Source organism: Elephantulus edwardii, unplaced genomic scaffold (assembly GCF_000299155.1).
Source record: "Elephantulus edwardii isolate Elephantulus edwardi_28Jun2011 unplaced genomic scaffold, EleEdw1.0 scaffold00003, whole genome shotgun sequence".
Taxonomy (NCBI): Eukaryota; Metazoa; Chordata; class Mammalia; order Macroscelidea; family Macroscelididae; genus Elephantulus; species Elephantulus edwardii.
This window is the reverse complement of record NW_006399753.1, coordinates 41,909,673-41,929,870: the sequence shown is the minus strand read 5'-3', so window position 1 is coordinate 41,929,870 and position 20,198 is coordinate 41,909,673. Positions and strand designations below refer to the sequence as shown.

General features: G+C 36.9%; 1 protein-coding gene across 1 annotated transcript in view; it reads left to right on the top strand.

Annotated features, from left to right (window-relative positions):
• SLC10A2 (solute carrier family 10 (sodium/bile acid cotransporter), member 2) overlaps positions 1–20,198 on the top strand; it is an 84,470-nt gene that overhangs the window by 29,979 nt on the left and 34,293 nt on the right. The window contains exon 6 of the mRNA XM_006879492.1: positions 8,582–8,705. Coding sequence (XP_006879554.1) covers positions 8,582–8,705 — 124 coding nt within the window. The remainder of the gene's footprint in view (positions 1–8,581; positions 8,706–20,198) is intronic.

The following is a 20,198-nucleotide window of genomic DNA, read 5'->3' as shown; positions in this document are numbered from 1 at the left end:
TATCAGCAGTCAAAATATCAAGAGCCATATTGCACTGGGAAAGGCTGCAATCAAGGACTTCTCCAAATTATTGAGGAGTAATGATGTCAGTTTGAAGAGTAAGCTTATCTGATTCAGGCCAGGGTCTTTTTAATCACTTACTATGCATCTGAGAGGTAGACAATGAATAATGAAGAAAGAAGAATAATTGATGCCTTTGAACTGTGTTGTTGGAGAAGTGTGCTGAATATTCCATGGACTGCCAAGAGAAGAAATAGATTTGTCTTGAAGAAGATTCAGTCAGAGTGCTTCTCAGAGGCAAAAAATGATAAAGCTACGTCTCATATACTTTGGGATATCTTTCTAGGAAAGCTTATTTCTTGGAAAGGGACATCATGCTTGAGGAAGGCTTTTAGCCAAATTGATTGACACAGTGACTGCAGAAACAGAACTGAGTGTGCCAGAGATTGTGAGGATCACAGAGGAGAGGATAGAGTTCAGATTGGTTGTCCTCAACTCAACGGCACCTAAAACAACAACAACAACTTGTAGCCTATTGGGAAGATGTTACCCTGTCAACCCAAAGGCAGTACATTCAAATCCATAAACTTTTCTGTGGGAGAAAGATAAGCAGTCACCATCCATGCTTTTTACAGCCTCTGAAAACCTGCTGTCTAGTCAGCTATGAGTCTGTTACAAATTGATGGCACTTAACAGCAACAATAATAATAATGCTCTGAGAAGGTTTGGTGGCATCATTACAAGATGCACTATTGCCAAAAAGTCAGTGGGTTGAAACCCACCAACTGCTCCATGGGACAAATATGGAAGGTCTTGACTCATAAAGATTTAAAGCTTTTGAAACTCAATAGAGGGTCACTATAGTTGTAGGATGACAGACAGCAAGTATATCACCCATAAAGAGAGCAAAAAGTCATTACAAAGAAATGAGAGAAAGATAATACTTTTAAAAAAAGGTCAGAAGAGGCTCTAAATATTGCACTAGATCATTGAAAAGTCAATATAAAGGAAGTTGTTGTTGTTATGTGCCATCGAGTCTTTTGTGGCTGACAGTGACCCTATGGACAACAGCCCTGAACTCTGCTCTGTCCTGTGCCAATTGCACTGTCTCTGATATACCCATCTGAATTACTCTAGTCACTGAATCAATCCACCTCATAGAGGACCTTCCCCTCCTGCGCCATCCCTCCAACCTTCCAAGTATGATGTCCCTCTCCAAGGACCGGACCCTCCTTACAATATGCCCAAAGTATGTCAGACGAAGCCTAGAATCCTTGCCTGCAAGGAGCAGCCTGGTTTAACCCTCCCCAGGATGAATCTGTTTGTTTTCTTAGCAGTTCATGGTATATGCAATACTCTTCTCTGGCATCACAGCTCAAAGGCATCAATTCCCGTTCTATCCTCCCTACTCATTGTCCAATTCTCTGACACATAGAAAATGATTGCAAAGACCATGGCCTGTATCAGACACACCTTAGTCTCCAGAGAAACACCATTGTTCTTCAGTACTTTGGAATGGTCCCTAGCAGCAGACTTTCCCATCACAATACATCTTTAAATTTCCTGACTGCTGGTGCCAAAAAGTGTTGACTGTGGAGCCAAGCAAACTAAAGCTGTAAACAACCTCAATCTCTTCACCATCTATCCTGATGCTGCCAATTGGTTCAGTGGTAAGAATCTTTGTCTTCTTGACATTGAACTTTTTGAATCCGTATTGAAGACTGCAGTCCTTGACCCTCTGCAGCAAGTGCTTCAGGTCCTCCTCAGTTTCAGCAAGCAGGGTGATGAAGGAAGAAGTTCAGTTTGTTTTGAAGGAAATAGCAAAAAAGAGGCCTCAGGAATAGACGGTATACCAATTGACATATTTCAGCTAACAGATGCTGTCCTGGACGTGCTCACCAAATTGTGCCAAGAAATCTGGAAAACAACCACTTGACCAACAGACTGGAAGACATCTATATTTGTTCCCATTCTAAAGATGGGTGACTCAAAAGAGTGTTGAAACTATAGAACAATATCTTTGATTTCACATGCAAGCAAGATTCTACTGAAAATTATCCAAAAACGACTGGAACAGCACATCAGCAGAAAACTGCCAGAAGTCCAGTCTGGGTTTAGAAGGGGTCGTGGTACTAGGGATATTGTAGCTGATGTTAGATGGATCTTAGCAGAAAGCAGTGAATATCAGAAGAATGTATATCTGTGTTTCATTGATTATGCAAAGGTGTTTGACTGTGTGGATCATAACAATCTGTGGCTGACTCTGAGAAGAATGGGAATCCCAGAACACTTGATCGTACTAACACTAAACCTATACTTGGACCAAGAGGCAGTCATCAGAACAGAGCAAGGAAACACTGCATGGTTCAAAATTAGGAAGGGCATACGCCAGGGATGTTTCCTGTCTCCATACCTTTTCTATTTTTTATTTTTCTTCATACCTTTTCAATCTGTATGCAGAACAAATCATCTGGGAGGCTGGGCTCTAAGAGGAGAAATGTGGGGTCAAGACTGGTGGAAGATCTATCAACAATCTGGGTTATGCAGATGACAAAACAAAGGAAGAGATGCCCAAGTAAGACAGAAGAATGGAAGATTTCAAAGAGCAGCACGAGAAGATAAATATACAATAGAATGTGCAAAGAACTGAAGTTGAAGAATAAAAATAAAAATATTTACTCAGAATTTCTCAACCTGAAAGAATTGAAAAATAAATTCAAACTTTGAGCTGCAATACTGAGAGATTCTATGGGAAAAATCTTAAATGATCCAGGAAGCATCAAATGAAGGTGGAAGCAGCTTGGAATATACCCAAAAAAAATGAAAACTGAGGCACAAACAGAGATTTGTACACCAATGTTCATAGTACCATTATTCACCATAACAAGGACATGGAAACAGCCCAAATGTTCAACAACAATCAGATAAAATTGAGAAATGATAGTTCATTAACATGATGGAATGCTACACAGCATGCAGGAGTAATGATTTTTAAAATCACTACCTAACTTGGGAGGGACTGGAGAGTATTATGCAAAGTGAACTAACTCAGTCCCATAAAGACAAATACTGTATAAGACCATTATTGTAAACATAGAAAGATAAGTAGTAAAACGTGTATAAGGATCCAAGGGGGGGGAGGAGAAAGATGGGTGAGGTTGGATGGGGGTGGGGTAATCACAGGGTCCCACAATTTGATGGGTGGATGGACGGGTGTATAAAGGAAATGGGAAAGATCCAGTGTGAAAATCAACATATACAAACGCTGTAAGTAAATCAGTAGAAAAGAAAAATATAATATAAAAAAAGGTGGAAGGAATACATAGAGTCACTGTACCAAATAGAACTGACTGACATAGAACCATTTTAAGAATTAGCTTATGATTAAGAACCAGTGATAATAAGAGAAGAAGTTCAAGCTGCATGGAAGGCATTGGAAAAAGCAAGGCCTTGGGAATTGATGGATTAACAGCTGACATGATTCGACTAACAGATGCCACCTTGATGGTGCTTTTCAGTCAGTGCCAAGGAATTTAGAAAATAGCTACCTTGTCAACAAATTAGAAAAATAATCCATGTTCCCATTCCCAAGAAGGGTGATACAGAAAATAATTTCCTATATAATGTGGAAGTTACTGAACAATGTCATTATTATCATATGCAAGCAAAATATTGCTGAAGATTCTCCAGAAACAGCTCTAACAGTACATCAGTGGAGAACTGTCAGAAGTCCAAAACGGACTTCTGAGGAGATCATGTTACTAGGGATATAATTTCTGATGTCAGATGGATCTTAGCAAAAAACAAAAAATACCAGAAGAATGACTATTTGGGTTTTGTTGACTACACCTAGGTATTTGACTGTGAAGATCATACAAGCTATGACTAACATTGAGAAAAGTGGAAATCCCAGAACACTTCATTGTGCTCATGAGAAACCTATACCTAGACCAAGATGCTACCGTTCAAAGACAGCAAGGGAAAATTGCATGGTTTAATACCAATAAAAGTGTTTACTAGGGCTGTATTCTTTCTCTATACCTATTGAATCTGAATGCTGAGTAAATAATTTAAGAAGCTGGGTTTTATTATGAAGAACATGGTATCAAGATCAAAACTCACCAACAAGCTGTGTTATGCAGATGACACAACCTTGCTTGTTAAATGTGAGAAATGTAAAACAGTTGGACAATGAATAAAGATGACAGAAGAAGCAATACCTATAATCTGTGGTGTTGGAGAAGAGTACTAAATATTCACAGATTAACAAAGGAACAAATATGTCTTTAATAAAGTACAACCAGAGTGCTCCTGAGAAGCAAGGATGGCAGATTTTGTCTTATATTCTTTGGGCATGTTGTTAGGAAGATCCATTCTTTGGGGAGGGACGTTATGCTTAGAAAGGCAAAGGGTTAGTGAAAGGAAGGAAGATCAAAGAGATGGACACAGTGACTGTAGAAATGGGCTCAAGTATATCAGAGATGTTGAGGATGGCACAGGACAGGATTCAGATCCATTGCTCACAAGGTCACTATGAGTCATGCTCAACTTGATGACAAAAAAAGAAGGAAAGATCAACTTGACAGCAGTAAGTTCAGTTTGGAGTAACAATGTGGCCTTTTTTTTTTTTTCATGTATCTTCTAAAATGATTTCAGGGACCCAAAACTAGTCATTAACAAAAAATAGCCTTGAGAGTGACTTGACTGCTAAACAGAAAAAGAAAAAGGGAAGGGGTAAGTCCACCCAGAGCACATTTTGTGGAGCTCTGGTAGCCTCGTGGTGAGGAATTTCATTGCCAACCCAAGGCACATGGATTGAATCCATCAGTTGTTCCATGGTAGAAAGTTTGTCAGTCTCTTTTCATGTGATTAGTAGCCTCTGAAGATCTGCTGGAGAGTAAGCTATAAGTCAGTTCCAACTAGCGAGTACATGTCAACAACAAGAGCACATTTGAAGAAAGGCTTGTTGCTGTTGTTGTATATGTGTCATTGAGTCATTTGTGACTCATAGTGACCCTATGTACAACAGCTCTGAACCCTGCTCTTTTTTGAGCCAATCTCATTGTCTCTGACACACAAACCTATTATCCCAGTCACTGGTCACTGAGTCAATCCATCTCATCCAGGGTCTTCCTCTCTTGCACTGTGCCTCTACTCTCCAAGGACAAAGCTTCAAAATCCTTGTCTCCAAGGAGCAGCTTGGTTTCACCCTCTCCAGGACAGACCTGTTTGTTCTCCTGGCAGTCCCTTGTATATTCAATACCCTTCTCCAGCACCACAATTCAAAGGCATCAATTCTTTTATCATCCTTAGTCATTGTCCAGCTCTATGATGCATAACAATTAATTTTGAAGACCATGTTGTGGATCAGGCCTCTGACATCATTGCTTTTCAGTACTCTGGAGAGTTTCCTGACAGCAGATTTTCTCAGTGCAATTCATCTTTGGATTTCCTGGCTACTGATACCAAGAGTTTTGATTGTGGAGCCAAGCAAGCTGAAGCTGTTAACAATTTCAATCTCTTTACTGTCTATCATGATGCTGCCAATTGGCCAAGCAGTGAAATCTTTGTTTTCTTGATGTTGACCTTCAATCTATACTAAAAACTACAGTCCTTAACCTTATGCAACAAATGCCTCAGGTACTCCTCAGTTTTACAAAGAAGGTTGCATCATTTGCATAACGCAGGTGGTTGATGAGTCTTTCTCCAATCCTAATTCCACATTCCTCCTCATAGAGCCCAGCCTGGATGATCTGTTTTGAATATAGATTGAAAAGTTATGGAGACAGCATGCATCCCTGGGGTACACCTTTCCTAATTTTGAACTATGCAGTGTTTCCTTGCTCTGTTCTGATTACTGCTTTCTGGTTCAACTATAGGTTTCACGTAAGCACAATCAAGTGTTCTGGGATTCCCATTCAATGGAAAATTTACTTCCAAATAAATTAGTTATAGTAAGCTTATGAGATTTAGTTCTACACTGACACACTTGGGATGATATGAATTAGAATTGACTCAACAACTGTGATATTTCATAAGTATAAGGTATTTATCAGAAAAATGGACATTAAGCTAAATTGTATTAGAAAGCAAACATGGATAAAAACACTTTCTTAAATGCCCCAACTGCTGTGCTAGAGAAAAATAAGCAATCTCCTCTAGTGAGATTTGCTGCTTCTGAAAACTATGAGTCAGTTCCAACTTGACGGCACATACTAACAATACCATTGGTAAATGGTGGCCTTAATCTACTTGAAACTTCCTTATATTTTTATTTTGCATGCATTGATGATGCCACTCTGTATTTTAAGAACTTTATCATCAATTAAAGAAGTTATGTTTATAACCTGAAATAATTTTAAAGGAGAATGTAAAGTAAAAGTTCATGACAAATAATGATAAAATGAAGTCATAAAATACTTGGAGACACAGTTTTATGATTTTTTTGTATTTTCTTTCATATATAGTACCAATCATGAACTGAGGGCCTTTCAATAAGTCTTAATCAGATTCTGCAACCATGAAAAGCTTCCCTTTTTAACAACCTTGAATTTTGGGGATATCCTTCTGATCTATCACTAGCCCTAGGGAAAAAAATAAATCCATTGTTGAAAAGCTTTGGAAGTATGCAGGGAGATTTTGCCAAACAACTAGTAATATCTACTAGACAATCTAAGGAAAGTAGTCTGGTTGGTAGAACAATTTAATATATTTTCTTGTTAAAGAAATATTCCCAAATGTATTAATTGATTTATTAGTAATCAAAATTGAAGGTATTATGTAAAAACGAACATTAGAATGCATCTTGTCTTTTCCTATATTTTATAGTTTCTAGGTTTAGTAGTTTATATTAAAATAAGGCAGATGTCTTTATTAAGTGTATGCAATGCCCAGAAATGTGTCTTGATGTTATGAATAAAATTCTAATATATTTTGGACAAAGTGTTACATCAAGAGAACAAGACAGAAAGAGCACTGTAAGTATAAAAAATTTTGGCTCAATTGAGGCAGAGAAGTATGTAGAATTTGATGGAGTTCCCGTTGAAAATCCATTCATAATAAAAGTGTTGGGTAGTTTTAACTGACTCAGTTAAATGTAACAGTATGGTTCAGTGGTATAAAACTAAGATGGCAGTGTAAGTTCAGGGGCAAATGCAAAGAAAATGTTGATCTTGACACTGATCATTGAAGCAAGATCTTATCTCAGTCCTATGTTATGATTATTAACATTTCTGAGCAAGTACTTAGTATTTAGATAGGTCATAATAGCCATTTTACATCCCCCCCCCATTTTAATGTTCATCTTTCTCCACGGAAGTCTCTGGATCCTGCAGTTTATATGTTTAACTGTTATCTGAAAGACTGGAAGCTCAAATCCACATGGAGGATCCTTAGAAGACAGAGCCAGCTATCTGCTTCTAAAATATCACACTCACGAAAATCTATCACACAGAGTTCTATTCTGAAACACAGGGTCACCATGAGTCAGAATCAACTCAAGAGCAACTGTTTTAGTTTTTGGATTTTTGTTGCCATATGATGATGATAGCATGAGCATATGAATTTTATGTGAGGTATTGAGTCAAATAAGTAAGACCCTTTTCCTAATTAATCTGGACTAGAGTGAGAAGTTGTTGTTGTTGCTGTTTTTGTTGTATTCCATTAAGTCAGAACTGACATACAGCTGACCCTTCCAACAGGTTTTCAGAGGGTATAAATCACATGGAAGAAACTTCCTGTATTTCTCCTGCAGAGCAAAAGCTGGGTTTGAGCCATATTCATTTGCACTGGTAGTGTAATTCCTTACCACTAAGTCACCAGAATAAAATATATTTTAAGGGCAAAAATGAAATTATAATTAGTAATAATAGTAGTAACATACTTAATTAAAAATATAGCTTGGATCTGAAACTAATGGGCTTGTCAATACTGCTTTTCACCACCACTACCTCAAACATGTGCACATAACTCAACTATACACATGGTAACTGTAGGTCACTCTTTAGAAGACAAAATTTGTGCAAGTAAGCTGAACTCGAAAATAAACTGATATATGTCTACAACCAGAGATTTGTAGCTCCACAAAGAAATGAAGGCTCGCTAGCAATCAGCTAAGACATTCCTTACCCCAGGGAGAAAAGTGAGTGAGAAAGCAGAACTGAAGTGTTATTCTAGCTGCAGTCCTTCCACAGAGGAACATAATGCCAATATTGCACCTTAACAGGTGATACAGAAATTGAAAGCTAGCACATTGATAGGATATGGTAGACACTAGATAAGTGCTTCCTATTGTTATCTTTGTCATGTAATACTTGGCAGTACTTACTACTAGCCTTCTTAGGGCATGTAACCACACTGAGCAAATACGTGCAAACGTTTTATGCTGGGTCTTCCTGAAGTTCAGTAATCCCTCTTATCCACAGGTTATCATAGAACTAAGCACGGTGATATTTTCTTTCCCTCCAGATAACCTCTGGTCTACACAAAATGCAAACAAGGTCATGAATCATATTCAAAATGATTTCTCACTTCTTATTGTCCACTTGCAAATTTACTTAACTTCTTTTGCATTGTTTTACAGTTTATGTGGCATACAAGAAATACTATGGAAAAAATAAAGAAGATCTTCTAGAGAGCAGAGACAATGAAGCACTACCTGAGTCGTCGTTCTACAAGACAAATGGAGGATTTCAGCCAGATTCAAAGTAGACAATAGTGGACAAAGCAAATTCTAAAGAACATTTTTCGACTACATCTAATTTTTGGCTGGAATAATTGGCAGAAAAAAATGTGAAGTGAAAAATTAAATTCCAATTGTACTCATATTTTGGATTCAGTACCCACTGACTGGAAATCCAATTTTTAATGTGAAAAAATACTGTTAAAATATATATGTATATGTGCAATGCCATTAAACTCTGCCAAGAAAATATCTTCAGGACTGACAGAAGTAACACTGACAACATTGTAGGCTCTGAACTGAATTCTTAACCAGAATTTAAACACTCAGAGATGAGCACTTAAATTCTTTCAATGTTAAAATAGGTGCGATGAATTATTGTTATAAAGTGACCAAGAATTTTTCCAGTATTTATGATTACAAAAAAATTAAGTGGAAGTTTTTCACCTGAATTGTAATCATTCTTTTGAAAACTTTGCAACCTATTTATTTATGTAACTTTGTGGTAAATATGAACAAATACATGTTGTGAAATATTTTTAAAAGGCCTTCTCCATTAACAGTCCATTAGCAGAAAGGATAAAGAAGAGTTACCAGACAGGTAGGGTTCAATTACCTAATTGGTATCAGATCCACAACTCATTTAGAAATATTATTAGTCCATGTGACCCATTAGATCATATAAAGAAAAGCTAAATCCTTTCAAATGGTTTGGATTTGTCAAAGAGCAACTAAAACCCCATAGAGACTTTCTTCAAAGTTTGCCAAGCAGAAAGCAGACCCACATTGGCTAATGTAACAAACAGCTAATTCATAAGAAATATCTGTAATAGACATCACAGGACAAAAAGAGGCAAGAGACACAAAAATGGAGGTGTGTTGCAAGAAATATCACTATTCCAGTGGATGCATACAGCTCAAAGAACAATAAGGAAAAATACATGGTAAAACATGAATAGAAGAAACAATCTTGAAAGTTTTAACTGGAGCCATTAGCTATGTAGCAGTAAGTAGTAATAAGAATCAAGTCATGGAAGGATCAAGAAAGTGACTATTAAATAGTATATGAAGAAGCAGAGGACAAGTTCCAATTTCAGGAAATAAGAAGCATTGGCAGATGAGTTCCTCAGAGGCAATAAGTGGAAGCAACTAGCGGACTCGGGGGGATTTGATCAACAACAGTAGGATATTATAGCAAGGAGAGAGCAACTGGTTCTCAATTACAAAGTCTTTGGTTCTCAATTAAAAGTTCCGTATTAATTTCTTTTACTTCATGTTTTATTTTGCAAGATGCTGTTGTTGTCTCACATTCTTTGGGAAGAGATATAGTCATTTTTAATTCAATACCATTTTTCATTTGGATATTCTCACCTACTCAAAGATCTCATCTCACATGTTTCGGCACCAAAACAGACTTGTCATTTAAATTGTCTGAGTTCAGCTTCTGTTAATCCATCTGTGTATTAGAGAATAATGAACATGAACTCATAATGTAACATTTTTAAAACAGAGAAAAAAAATCTGCTTTTAAAAGCTGTAATGTTTATACATGTGTAATTTTTTGTACAACATACCCATTTATAACTGAATAGTATCCCATATATTTTTACCACTAGATCAATTAAAGCTATGAGACATTTTTTAAAGATAGTAACATTGGGGGTGATGCAGATTTTCCCTTTAGGGAGTAGCCAAGAATATACTTCTTACTGTTAAAGTAAGACTTTCAAGTTTTCAAATACCTCCTACACTTTCCCCATCAAATAGAAAATAGGTACATTAAAAACATGCTGTGAGTTCACACCATAAAATCCAGGGCCTAGATACCAGCAGCTGTAATAAACAATGTTTTTCCTCCAGTTGATCAAGATATGTAAGACAGAACTTGGCTTTCTTGCATAATACGATATTTTGTGAGTTGTATTATCTCTTCCAAAGCAATGGAGGGAAGAAAAACAACTGATGTTTTTAAAATGACCGCTCTCTTTTTAAATGAGTTGAAACATTGATTAAAGTATGTATTTTATTACCTCTGTGAGTATAATAGTAAATTAATATTTTCTTTTAAGGCCTTGAATAAATGAAAATAATTTTTGTAATGTTTGTTTCATTTGCATCATTTATGAAGACTCAAGATTTCTTCTCTGATCGGTTCTAGGGCTATAAAATAAGGTGGAGTGTCTCAGATCTCAAATTATTCTTTGAAAAATATTTTGACAAAAACTCTTTATTATATGCTCTAACTACTAAGTCTCTTGATGATATTGAGGTTTTTTTTTAAAAAAACAGTCACATTATGTGAACATTAGTCAAAACTCTTAAAAGTAGTGCAACAATAATACCTGCTTTAAAATAATTACAGCATTACATGAACTAATCGATGATACCAACACCTCCTAAATTCTATGAAAACTGTGTGTGTGTGTCTCTGTGTGAGGCTGTGTGTAATTCAGCTCTTTTAAAAGACAGCTAAAGGATTTTGCTTTCAAAAGATAACATTTTCATATTATATGTATGTTTCAATTATAGCATTCATTCATGCTTTAAAAGTTTTAATCAATGAAAATTTAAAGAACTTAAAGTTTAGATTAATATGACTTCTCAAAAAAGATGTTCTGTTTTGCATCTGGAATTCTCTCACTCTTTTCTAGTACGGCAAAATAAATCTTTCATAGAATACTTTTTATTCTATTATCTTGCAGTGTTCACTCTTTTAAATACAAGATGTTCTAAAATAATCTTAAAACCCTGCTATGGGTACTTTAGAGAATTCTTGAAATCATCAGGGTATATGCAGGCATGGACCGAGAATCAACTTGTCTCTTCAACTTCTATCTCTACACTTTCCCAGATCTTTCCTGTCCAAGAGGTTCCAGGGCTTGAATTGTCGTATAGTACTTCTTTCTTACGTCTTCTTTCATTGTCAAGGTTCTACAATTTGACAAAAGCAAGACATTACACTAACCTGCCCTAATCCTACTATGGTGCATTGGCCCATGGTCAAACACCAAACAGCAGGACAATTCAAAATATTGGTAGCTCAGGAAGGACCTTCTCTTTATAAATTATATACATACTTACTTAGACTTTAGAAATTGGTCCTTTGGTCTATTGGAATATTCTGAATTCAATAATAACTTACAATTGAGAGAGTGAAGATAATTTCCTGTAATAATTCTATCAGAGTTCTTTTTCAAAGTAGAATTAATAATGATGATGACGATGATCATTCTGTAAGAAAAAAACCAAGCAAACATTCCCATGGCTCAGCTTTCAGCCAAATATGGCTGAAGATGGGACAACAAAGTGATAGGACAATATCTAGAAGGCACTCAATCCTTAGAATTAGGACCATATAAAGAAAAAAATAAATTTTTTTAAAGGAGAATTGGCTATGCAAACTAAATACTTTTCCTCACTCAAGAGGTTACACATCTATAATAAAACCTTGAATTTTTTGTATCTTGGACTTGGTATTCAGGGTGAAACAATTAATGAAAGATACCTTTAAATAAGCTAAGGTTGCCTGGAGACAATTATAGCTGACAACAACTAATTTACAGTGAGAAACTGTCCTTCTCAACATCATCTGTAACACAAAACAAGTTCCCATGAGATCAGATATGTCCCCTACACTCCTGCATCTTTTTGTTGTTGCTGTTGATTGCCTTCAAGTTAAGCATGACTCATAGCGACTTTTTGAACAAAAGGCCTGAAGCCCCTCTACAATTATCGACATTTATCAAAGTTCACAGAGTTTCCAGAGGTGTGTTATTTAGGAAGTGGATGCCACTCCTGCTTCCAACTATTCATCCCAATACTAATCTTATTGCTTTACGAGGTCCAAAATACAATGCAATAGCTCACAGACCACACAGAACCATATCTGGAAAGTCAAAAGGCTATATAATTCATGTTGGTAGCAGATATAATCATTCAGACAGCTTCCAAAATGTGCTCACAGGCATCTCAGCCTTCAGCCTTGCTGCTTTAGGCAAGTGCTTCAAAACCCTTAGTCCTGCCTCCCTCCACCAATTCTCAAAAATCTTGGGCTAAAAGTTTTGAGCACTGATTACAAGGGGGAGTGGTCTCATGGTCAGCTCTGTTTCATGTCAGGTCTCCAATGCTGTGTTGAAACTATTGCCATTGTAGCTCTAGCTGGTGTAAGAATCTCTGGCTTCAAAGGGTGTGCACTGCATTCCTTTGCTTCATTTTTGCTGGTAGAGAGTCTCAAAATCTGCCTCTGAATCTGTTCAAATTAATGTTTCACACTAGACAATCCCCTGTGGATAGGTGATTTGCACATTCCTATCCATTCATATGGTAAAGTAAAAATCAATTGCTAGTGAAGTTATTTTTAACAATAAGTCCTTACACCTAGTACGATATTGGCATATTTGTTAGAACTGAAAAGTGAAGACAGATATTTTTTTCTGACAAAAATATTGGATGATTCATTTAGCCAGGGTGTTTGCTTTTCCAGTGAAATAATATAAATGACAATTTCTATAAATTGTGTGAGCTAATATGCAATTTCAAGATTTTAAAATGTGATTAAAAAATAAGGCATATGTATAAAGATAATTTATTTGTATGCCCCTTGTCACCACTTTTATTCAATATTGTACTGGAAGTGTTTGCTAGAGCAATACATCAAGAGAATAAAAGACATCTGGATTGGCAAAGAGATGGTTAAACTATCACTATAGGCTGATGGTATGATAGTGTATACAGAAAATCCCAAGGACTCAACAATAACAACAACAACCACAACAACAAAAAGCCAGTTAGAGCTAATAGATCAATTTAGTAGAGTGGCAGGAATCCACATCTCATACCATACACAAAAATCAACTAAAGGTGGATCAGAGACCAGAGAGTAAAGCCCAAAACCATAATGCTCATCAGAGACAAACTGTTAACAAACTTAGACAGCTTAGTCTATGGTTTAAAGAGACTTCCAAATACAACACAGCCAGAAATGCACAATATGGAGAGGATAAAAATTTATGAATGAGATTTTCTAAATGTTAAATCCCTGTGTACATCAAAACTATGTGAAAAGAAAACTTACTGACTGGAGAAAAAAACATTTGGCAAATACCATTTCAGACAAGGGTCTCATATAAAAAATTTACAGAATCCTACAGGGCCTCCACAAGAAAAAGACTGATAACACAATTACAAAATGGGCAAAAGACATGGAAAAACTTTTCACAGAGGAAGATATTCAGATGGCCAACAGACACATGATGAAATGCTCCAAATCACTGACAATATAGAGAGATGAAAAAAACCACAATGAGATACCATCTCACTCCAGTAGCAGTGGCATTTAACAGGACAGCAAATAATAAATGTTGGAGACGATGTGGAGAGATAGGAACTCTTATATACTTTTGGTGGGATTGTAAATGGTACAACCACTCTGGAAGGCACTTTGGCATTTCCTCAAAGATCTAAACATAGAAATTGCATATGAGCCAGCTATTCCACTGCTTGGAATATGCCCCAAGCAAAGGAGAACTGAGGCGCAAATGGAGGCTTGTACACTAATGTTCATAGCAGCATTATTCACTGTCACAAGAACATGGAAACAGCCCAAATGTCCAACCACAGTTAAATTAATTGAGAAATTATGATACATTCACACTATGGAATAGTATGCAGTATGCAGGAACAATTATTTTGTAAATTACTACCAAACTAAGGAGGGACTGAAGAGCATTATGCTAAATGAACTCAGTCCCATAAGGACAAATACTGTATAAAACTATTAGTGTATGAGGATCCAAGGTGGGGAGAGGGTGGGAAGAGAGGGGTGAGGACGGGCTGGGGGATGTTAATTATAGGGTCACACAATTTGATTGGTGGAGGGGGTTGAAAAAAATGGGGAAAATCCAGTGTGAAAACAAGGTATACAAACTTTGCAAATAAACTAGTATAAAATAAAAAAAAATAATAATAAGGTACAAAAAATACCTGATCTGAAATAAACAAAGAGCTAACTTAATTAAATAAGAAGAATAAGAAGGCAGACAACTAAAATATGGGCAGAATACTTGAAGTTACTTTCTAAAAAAAAATGGCAATTATGCAAATAAGTGTATGGCACTCACATATAAATACATGAGAAGATGTTCAACAACACTGATCGCTAGGTGAATTCTAATTAAAATCATAATGCTAAATCACTGCATGCCCACTAAAATAGTTAAGATGAAGGAAATTGACACTATCATGTGTTGATGAGGATATAAATTGCAACCATGGCAGACTACTAGTCATCTAGCCACCATTAAGAACAGTGGAATAATTTGGTAATAATATCATAATAATAATTTGGAATATCATAATAGGGTTATACAGCATGATGAACATAATTTATGCCACTGAATTGAATGTGAAAATTATTGAACTGACAAAAGTAGTATTATATTATGCTCAATACTCTTCTCCAGCATCACAACTCAAAGACATTGATTCTATCATCCTTAGTCATTGTCTAGCTCTCTGATACATAGCAAGTACTTGTGAAGACCATGGCTTGGATCAGGTGCCCCTTAATCTTTAGCTAGACAATGACTTAGTCAATACAATTATAAATGAATATATTGAGACATATTTTGCATATAATGAAAACTACCATGTGAGTTTATAAGTCTATAAATATTGTGGGTTGTGTTACCACTGTTTTACCTGAAGTAGCAATGAGTAAATACACAGGTGTGAGATGGCTGGATTATATTGGATCTATTAACTTTGTGTATAGAACATGTAATTGTGTTCATGTGAAACCTATACTTGGACCAGGAAGCAGTAGTCAGAACAGAGCAAGAAAACACTGCACGGTTCCAGATCAGGAAAAGAATGCATCAGGGATGCATCCTATCTTCATACCATTTCAAATTTATATGCAGAAAAGATCATCCAGGAGACTGGACTTTATGAGGAGGAATGTTGCATCAATATTGGAGGAAAACTCATCAACAACCTGTGTTATGCAGACAACACAACCTTGGTGAAACTGAGAAGCACCTGAAGCACTTCCTGCCTAAGGTCAAGGACTGTAGTTTCCAATATGGATTGAAATTCAACATCAAGAAAACAAAGATTCTCACTACTGAGCCAATTGGTAGCTTCATGATAGATAGAGATTGAGATTGTTAATAACTTCAGCTTTTTTGGTTCCACAATTAACACTCTTGGCACTAGCAGTCAGGAAATCAAAAGATGAATTGCATTGGAAAAGTCTCCTGTTAGGAACCTCTCCAGAGTACTGAAGAGCAATAATGTCAGTTTGGAGACTATGGTGGCATGCTTAATCCAGACACACTTTTCAATTACTTTTGCAGTCTTTGCAATTACATGCTATGTGTCGGAGAGCTTGACAGTGGCTAGCAATGATAGAAGAAGGATTGATGCCCTTGAGTTGTGGTGCTGGAGAAGAGTGTTGAACATACAGTGGACTGCCAGGAGAACAAACAGTTCTGTCCTGGAGAGGGAGAAACCTCCCTGGAGACAAGGATTTTGAGGTTCTGTCCCACATACTTTGGGCACTAGGCCAGGAGGGACCAGTCCTTGGAGAAGGATATCACGCTAGGAAGGGACACCACAGGAGAGGAAGACTCAGGATGAGATAGATTGACTCAATGACTGGAGAAATGAAATTAGGTCTATTGAAGGTGATGAAATTGGCTTAGGATAGGGTAGAGTTCAGACCTAATGTATAAAAGGTCACACTATTAGTCATAGTCAACTTAATGGTACGTAACACACACACACACCTACACACCATGTTGCGAGTGGGGAGGGGAACCTCAGCTAACAGTTTCCTACAATGTTATTTGAGAAAGCAAACAAACACATGAAGAAATGTTCAAAATCTCTAGCTATTGTTGTTGTGTACCATCGTGTCAAAACCGACTCATATCTGACCCTCCAGCATATTTTCAGACACAGTTAATTACATAGAAGGAGATTGCCTGTCCTTCTTTCACAGCGCAGCTGGTGGTTTCGATCCACCTGCCTTTGGGAACTGCAGTGTAGCTTTTTGCCAGTAGGCCACCAGAGCTGCCTCCCTACCTGTTAGAGAGATGAAAAGCAAAACAACTATGAGCTGTCATCACACTCTAGGAACAATAGCAAATTTCAACAGGATAACAAACAACAAATGCTGGCAAAGTTGTGGTGAAATTGGAACTTTCATTCACTCCTCGTGGCAATGTAAAATGGTATAGCTACTATGGATGGCCATCTAGTGCCTTCTCAAAGAGTTGGAAATAGACATACCATTTGACCCAGAAAAATTCTGGGAATATACCCTGAAGAAACCAGAACCACAACTCAAACAGATATATGCACACTTGTGCTTATTGTATTATTCACAACAGCAAAGTGATGGATGCAACTCAAATGTCTACCAACTAATAAATGGATAGAAAAACTATAATGCGTTCACACAGTGGAATATTGTGTAGCATTGAAAACAATGAACTCATAAAGCATTATGCAACATGGGGAAGCCTGAAGAACATTGTGCTGAGTGAAATATCTCAGTTACAAAAGGACAAATACTATACAACTGTGCTGTTATAAAGTAGGACAGATGGGGATGGGGTGGGCAGAGAATAGGAAAAGAGTACACAGATAATGAACAGTGTAATAGAACAGATGAGAGGAAGAACTGTCTGAAAGGAATATATGATTAGACATTACTTGTATGACAATAATCTGGAACAAGGGGTGCATTGCTGGGTGGGCTGGGGAAGGAGGGAGGAGAGGGAGGGAAGAAAATGTGCAACAAAAAAAGAAAACATACTTTTTTTAAAAAACTGAACAGGGGGAAGGAAGGAGGAGAGAAAAAAATAAGCAATAAAAAGGGAAAGAAATTTGGAAGACAGTTGCTACCAGGCTAATTGACAGGAAGAGATCTGTATTTGTTACCATGCCCCAAAAACGTAATCCAACAGAATGCAGAAAATGCTGAACAATATACTTAATATAATACCAATGAAAATCTTGGTGAAGATTTTTCAAAACCAGCTAGAACAGTGCATCAACAGAGAACTGCCAGAAATTCAAGTTAGATTTAGAAGAAGCCATAGCACCAGACATATCATCGCTAATATCAGACAGTTTTTGGCTGAAATAAAGAATACCGGAAGAGTGTATATCTAAATATATATTTTTTTACTATGCAAAGGCATTGGACTGTGAACATTATAAAAAGTTAAGGCTAACATTGAGAAGAATTGAAATCCCAGAACGCTTAATTTTGCTCATGTGAAATCTATACCTAGACCAAGAAGCTGTCATCAAATAGAACAAGGAATATTTCATGATTGAAAATTAAAAAAGATATGTGTCAGAGCTGTGTCCTCTCTCCGTACCTATTCAATCTATATGCATAGCAAACCTTTCAAGAATCTAGACTTTATGAAGACAAATGTGGCATCAAGATCAGAGGTCTAATGAGAGTAAGTAGTGTTATAATGGTAGATTGCTCCTTTAATGAAATCAATACAAATATTCACTACCAAAATGAAAGAGTGAGGAGGAAAATGTTGAAATGTTAAGGGGAAAAGCAACTAATCATTGATGATATTTATAAAGAAATATATGTAGATGATGTGAACAAAATAAAAACATAAAAATGGATTTTTTTTAGAAAATATTTTTCAATTTTTTTCTTTATTCCTATATGATACCTAAGAACTAAATAAAATCAAGAGGCAGGAAATAAGAAACACTATTAGGATAATGAAGTTTATTGCTATATAGATCTCAGGGAGACTAGAGGGCAAAAGGAGGATTTGGTTGTATATCTTTTCTCCCCCTGACAGGCTCTTTGAATTTCTGCCTGAAACAAGTAAAGCACAATGTGCTGATTAATGTCATGTGGATCAACTTGCCCAGGGAATACTTCTTGGTAGTTTGGCAGGTACTAGATATCACTTCTCTGTTGTGATTTGATGTGAATGCCAATCACTCTAAAGAGGAATTTCTTTGGAGGTATGATCTACATTCATGACATAAACAGATGTTCTGGCTCTGTTTACATTATGAGAGAAATTCCATGTCTTTCAGTCTTGCATTTGTCTCATAATCCTCTAACCTTGACATTAAAAGCCTGTAGTCCTCTGCCTTGCCTTCAGATGTCAGATTTACCAGCTTTATGCAACCCCAAAAAATAGCAGTCTGCCATAATGATTTGGGGTCCATCAATCCCTACAACTACATGATTCAAGAGAAGTCTCTAAGCCAGCAACCTGACCCATGGATTTGAGATTTGCGAATATCCACAATTATTGAGCCATTTTCTTAAAAAATATATATATATAAAACCGCGCGACATTCATTCCAGCAGGCCACTCAGAGGAGGAGTTAGGCGGGGCAGCTTAGAGGCCAGCCTCAGACACTTCCCATCTCCCCAGGTAATCCAAGACACAAAAAACCACACGACATTCTTTCCAGCCCTCAGGCCTGCGGCCCTCAGGCCAAGAAAAGCCTATCTACACACCGGTTCTACAGGATACATCACCTTTACTCGGGAAACATTACGACTAAACTTCAGAGACATTGATCCCAATATAAGGAACTACCATCAGCTGATGTGTTTAGAATCACAGAAGCCATGGAAGCCTCATATATGTTATTAGATGGAGGGCTGGTCAAAGGGAGATAGATGCGAAGGGAGGAGGGAGAAGTGGATGGGTATCCTGGTGGATGGTGGAGCACGGAAATAAGTGGGTAAAGACACATGTAAGAAAGGCAGGGACAACACTGACACTAAAGTTAATGCCACAATAAGGGATATACCTTTAACTTGCTGGTCTGTCTGATACTTCTCTAAATCTGAACATTCACTTTAAGACAGACTAGGAAGAAGGACTGGCCATCCACTTCTGAAATAGCAGGCCTCTGAAAACCCTATGTACAACAGAACACATTTAGATAACAGGAACGGCAAAACAGGTTGAGTTTTCAAGTATGGAAATACAAAGGAAGAGGAACAGTTGTAAGCAAACACGGGTGATTGGGACATGGAATGTGAGAACCATGAATGTAGGAAAATTAGATATTGTTAAGGAAGAAATAAATGGAAGGCATAAATATTGACATACTAGGCATTGGTGAGATGAGATGGACGGGAATGGGACATTTTGAGTCGGATGACCATATGATATATTACTCTGGAGATGAAAAAGTGAGGAAAAATGGAGTTGCTTTCATAGTTAAAAAAGCCATTGCTAGATCAATCTTGAAGTACAATATTGTCAGTGATAGGATAATATCTGTACGCATACAAGGAAGTCCAGTGAATACGACTATCATTCAAATATATGCACCAACAACCAGAGCCAAGGAAGAGGAGATAGAAGACTTTTACCAACTTTTACAATCAGAGATTGATCGAGCATGCAATCAAGATGCATTGATAATAATGGGTGACTGGAATGCAAAAGTCAGGAACAAAGAAAAAGATTCAGTAGTTGGAAAACATGGACTCGGTGAC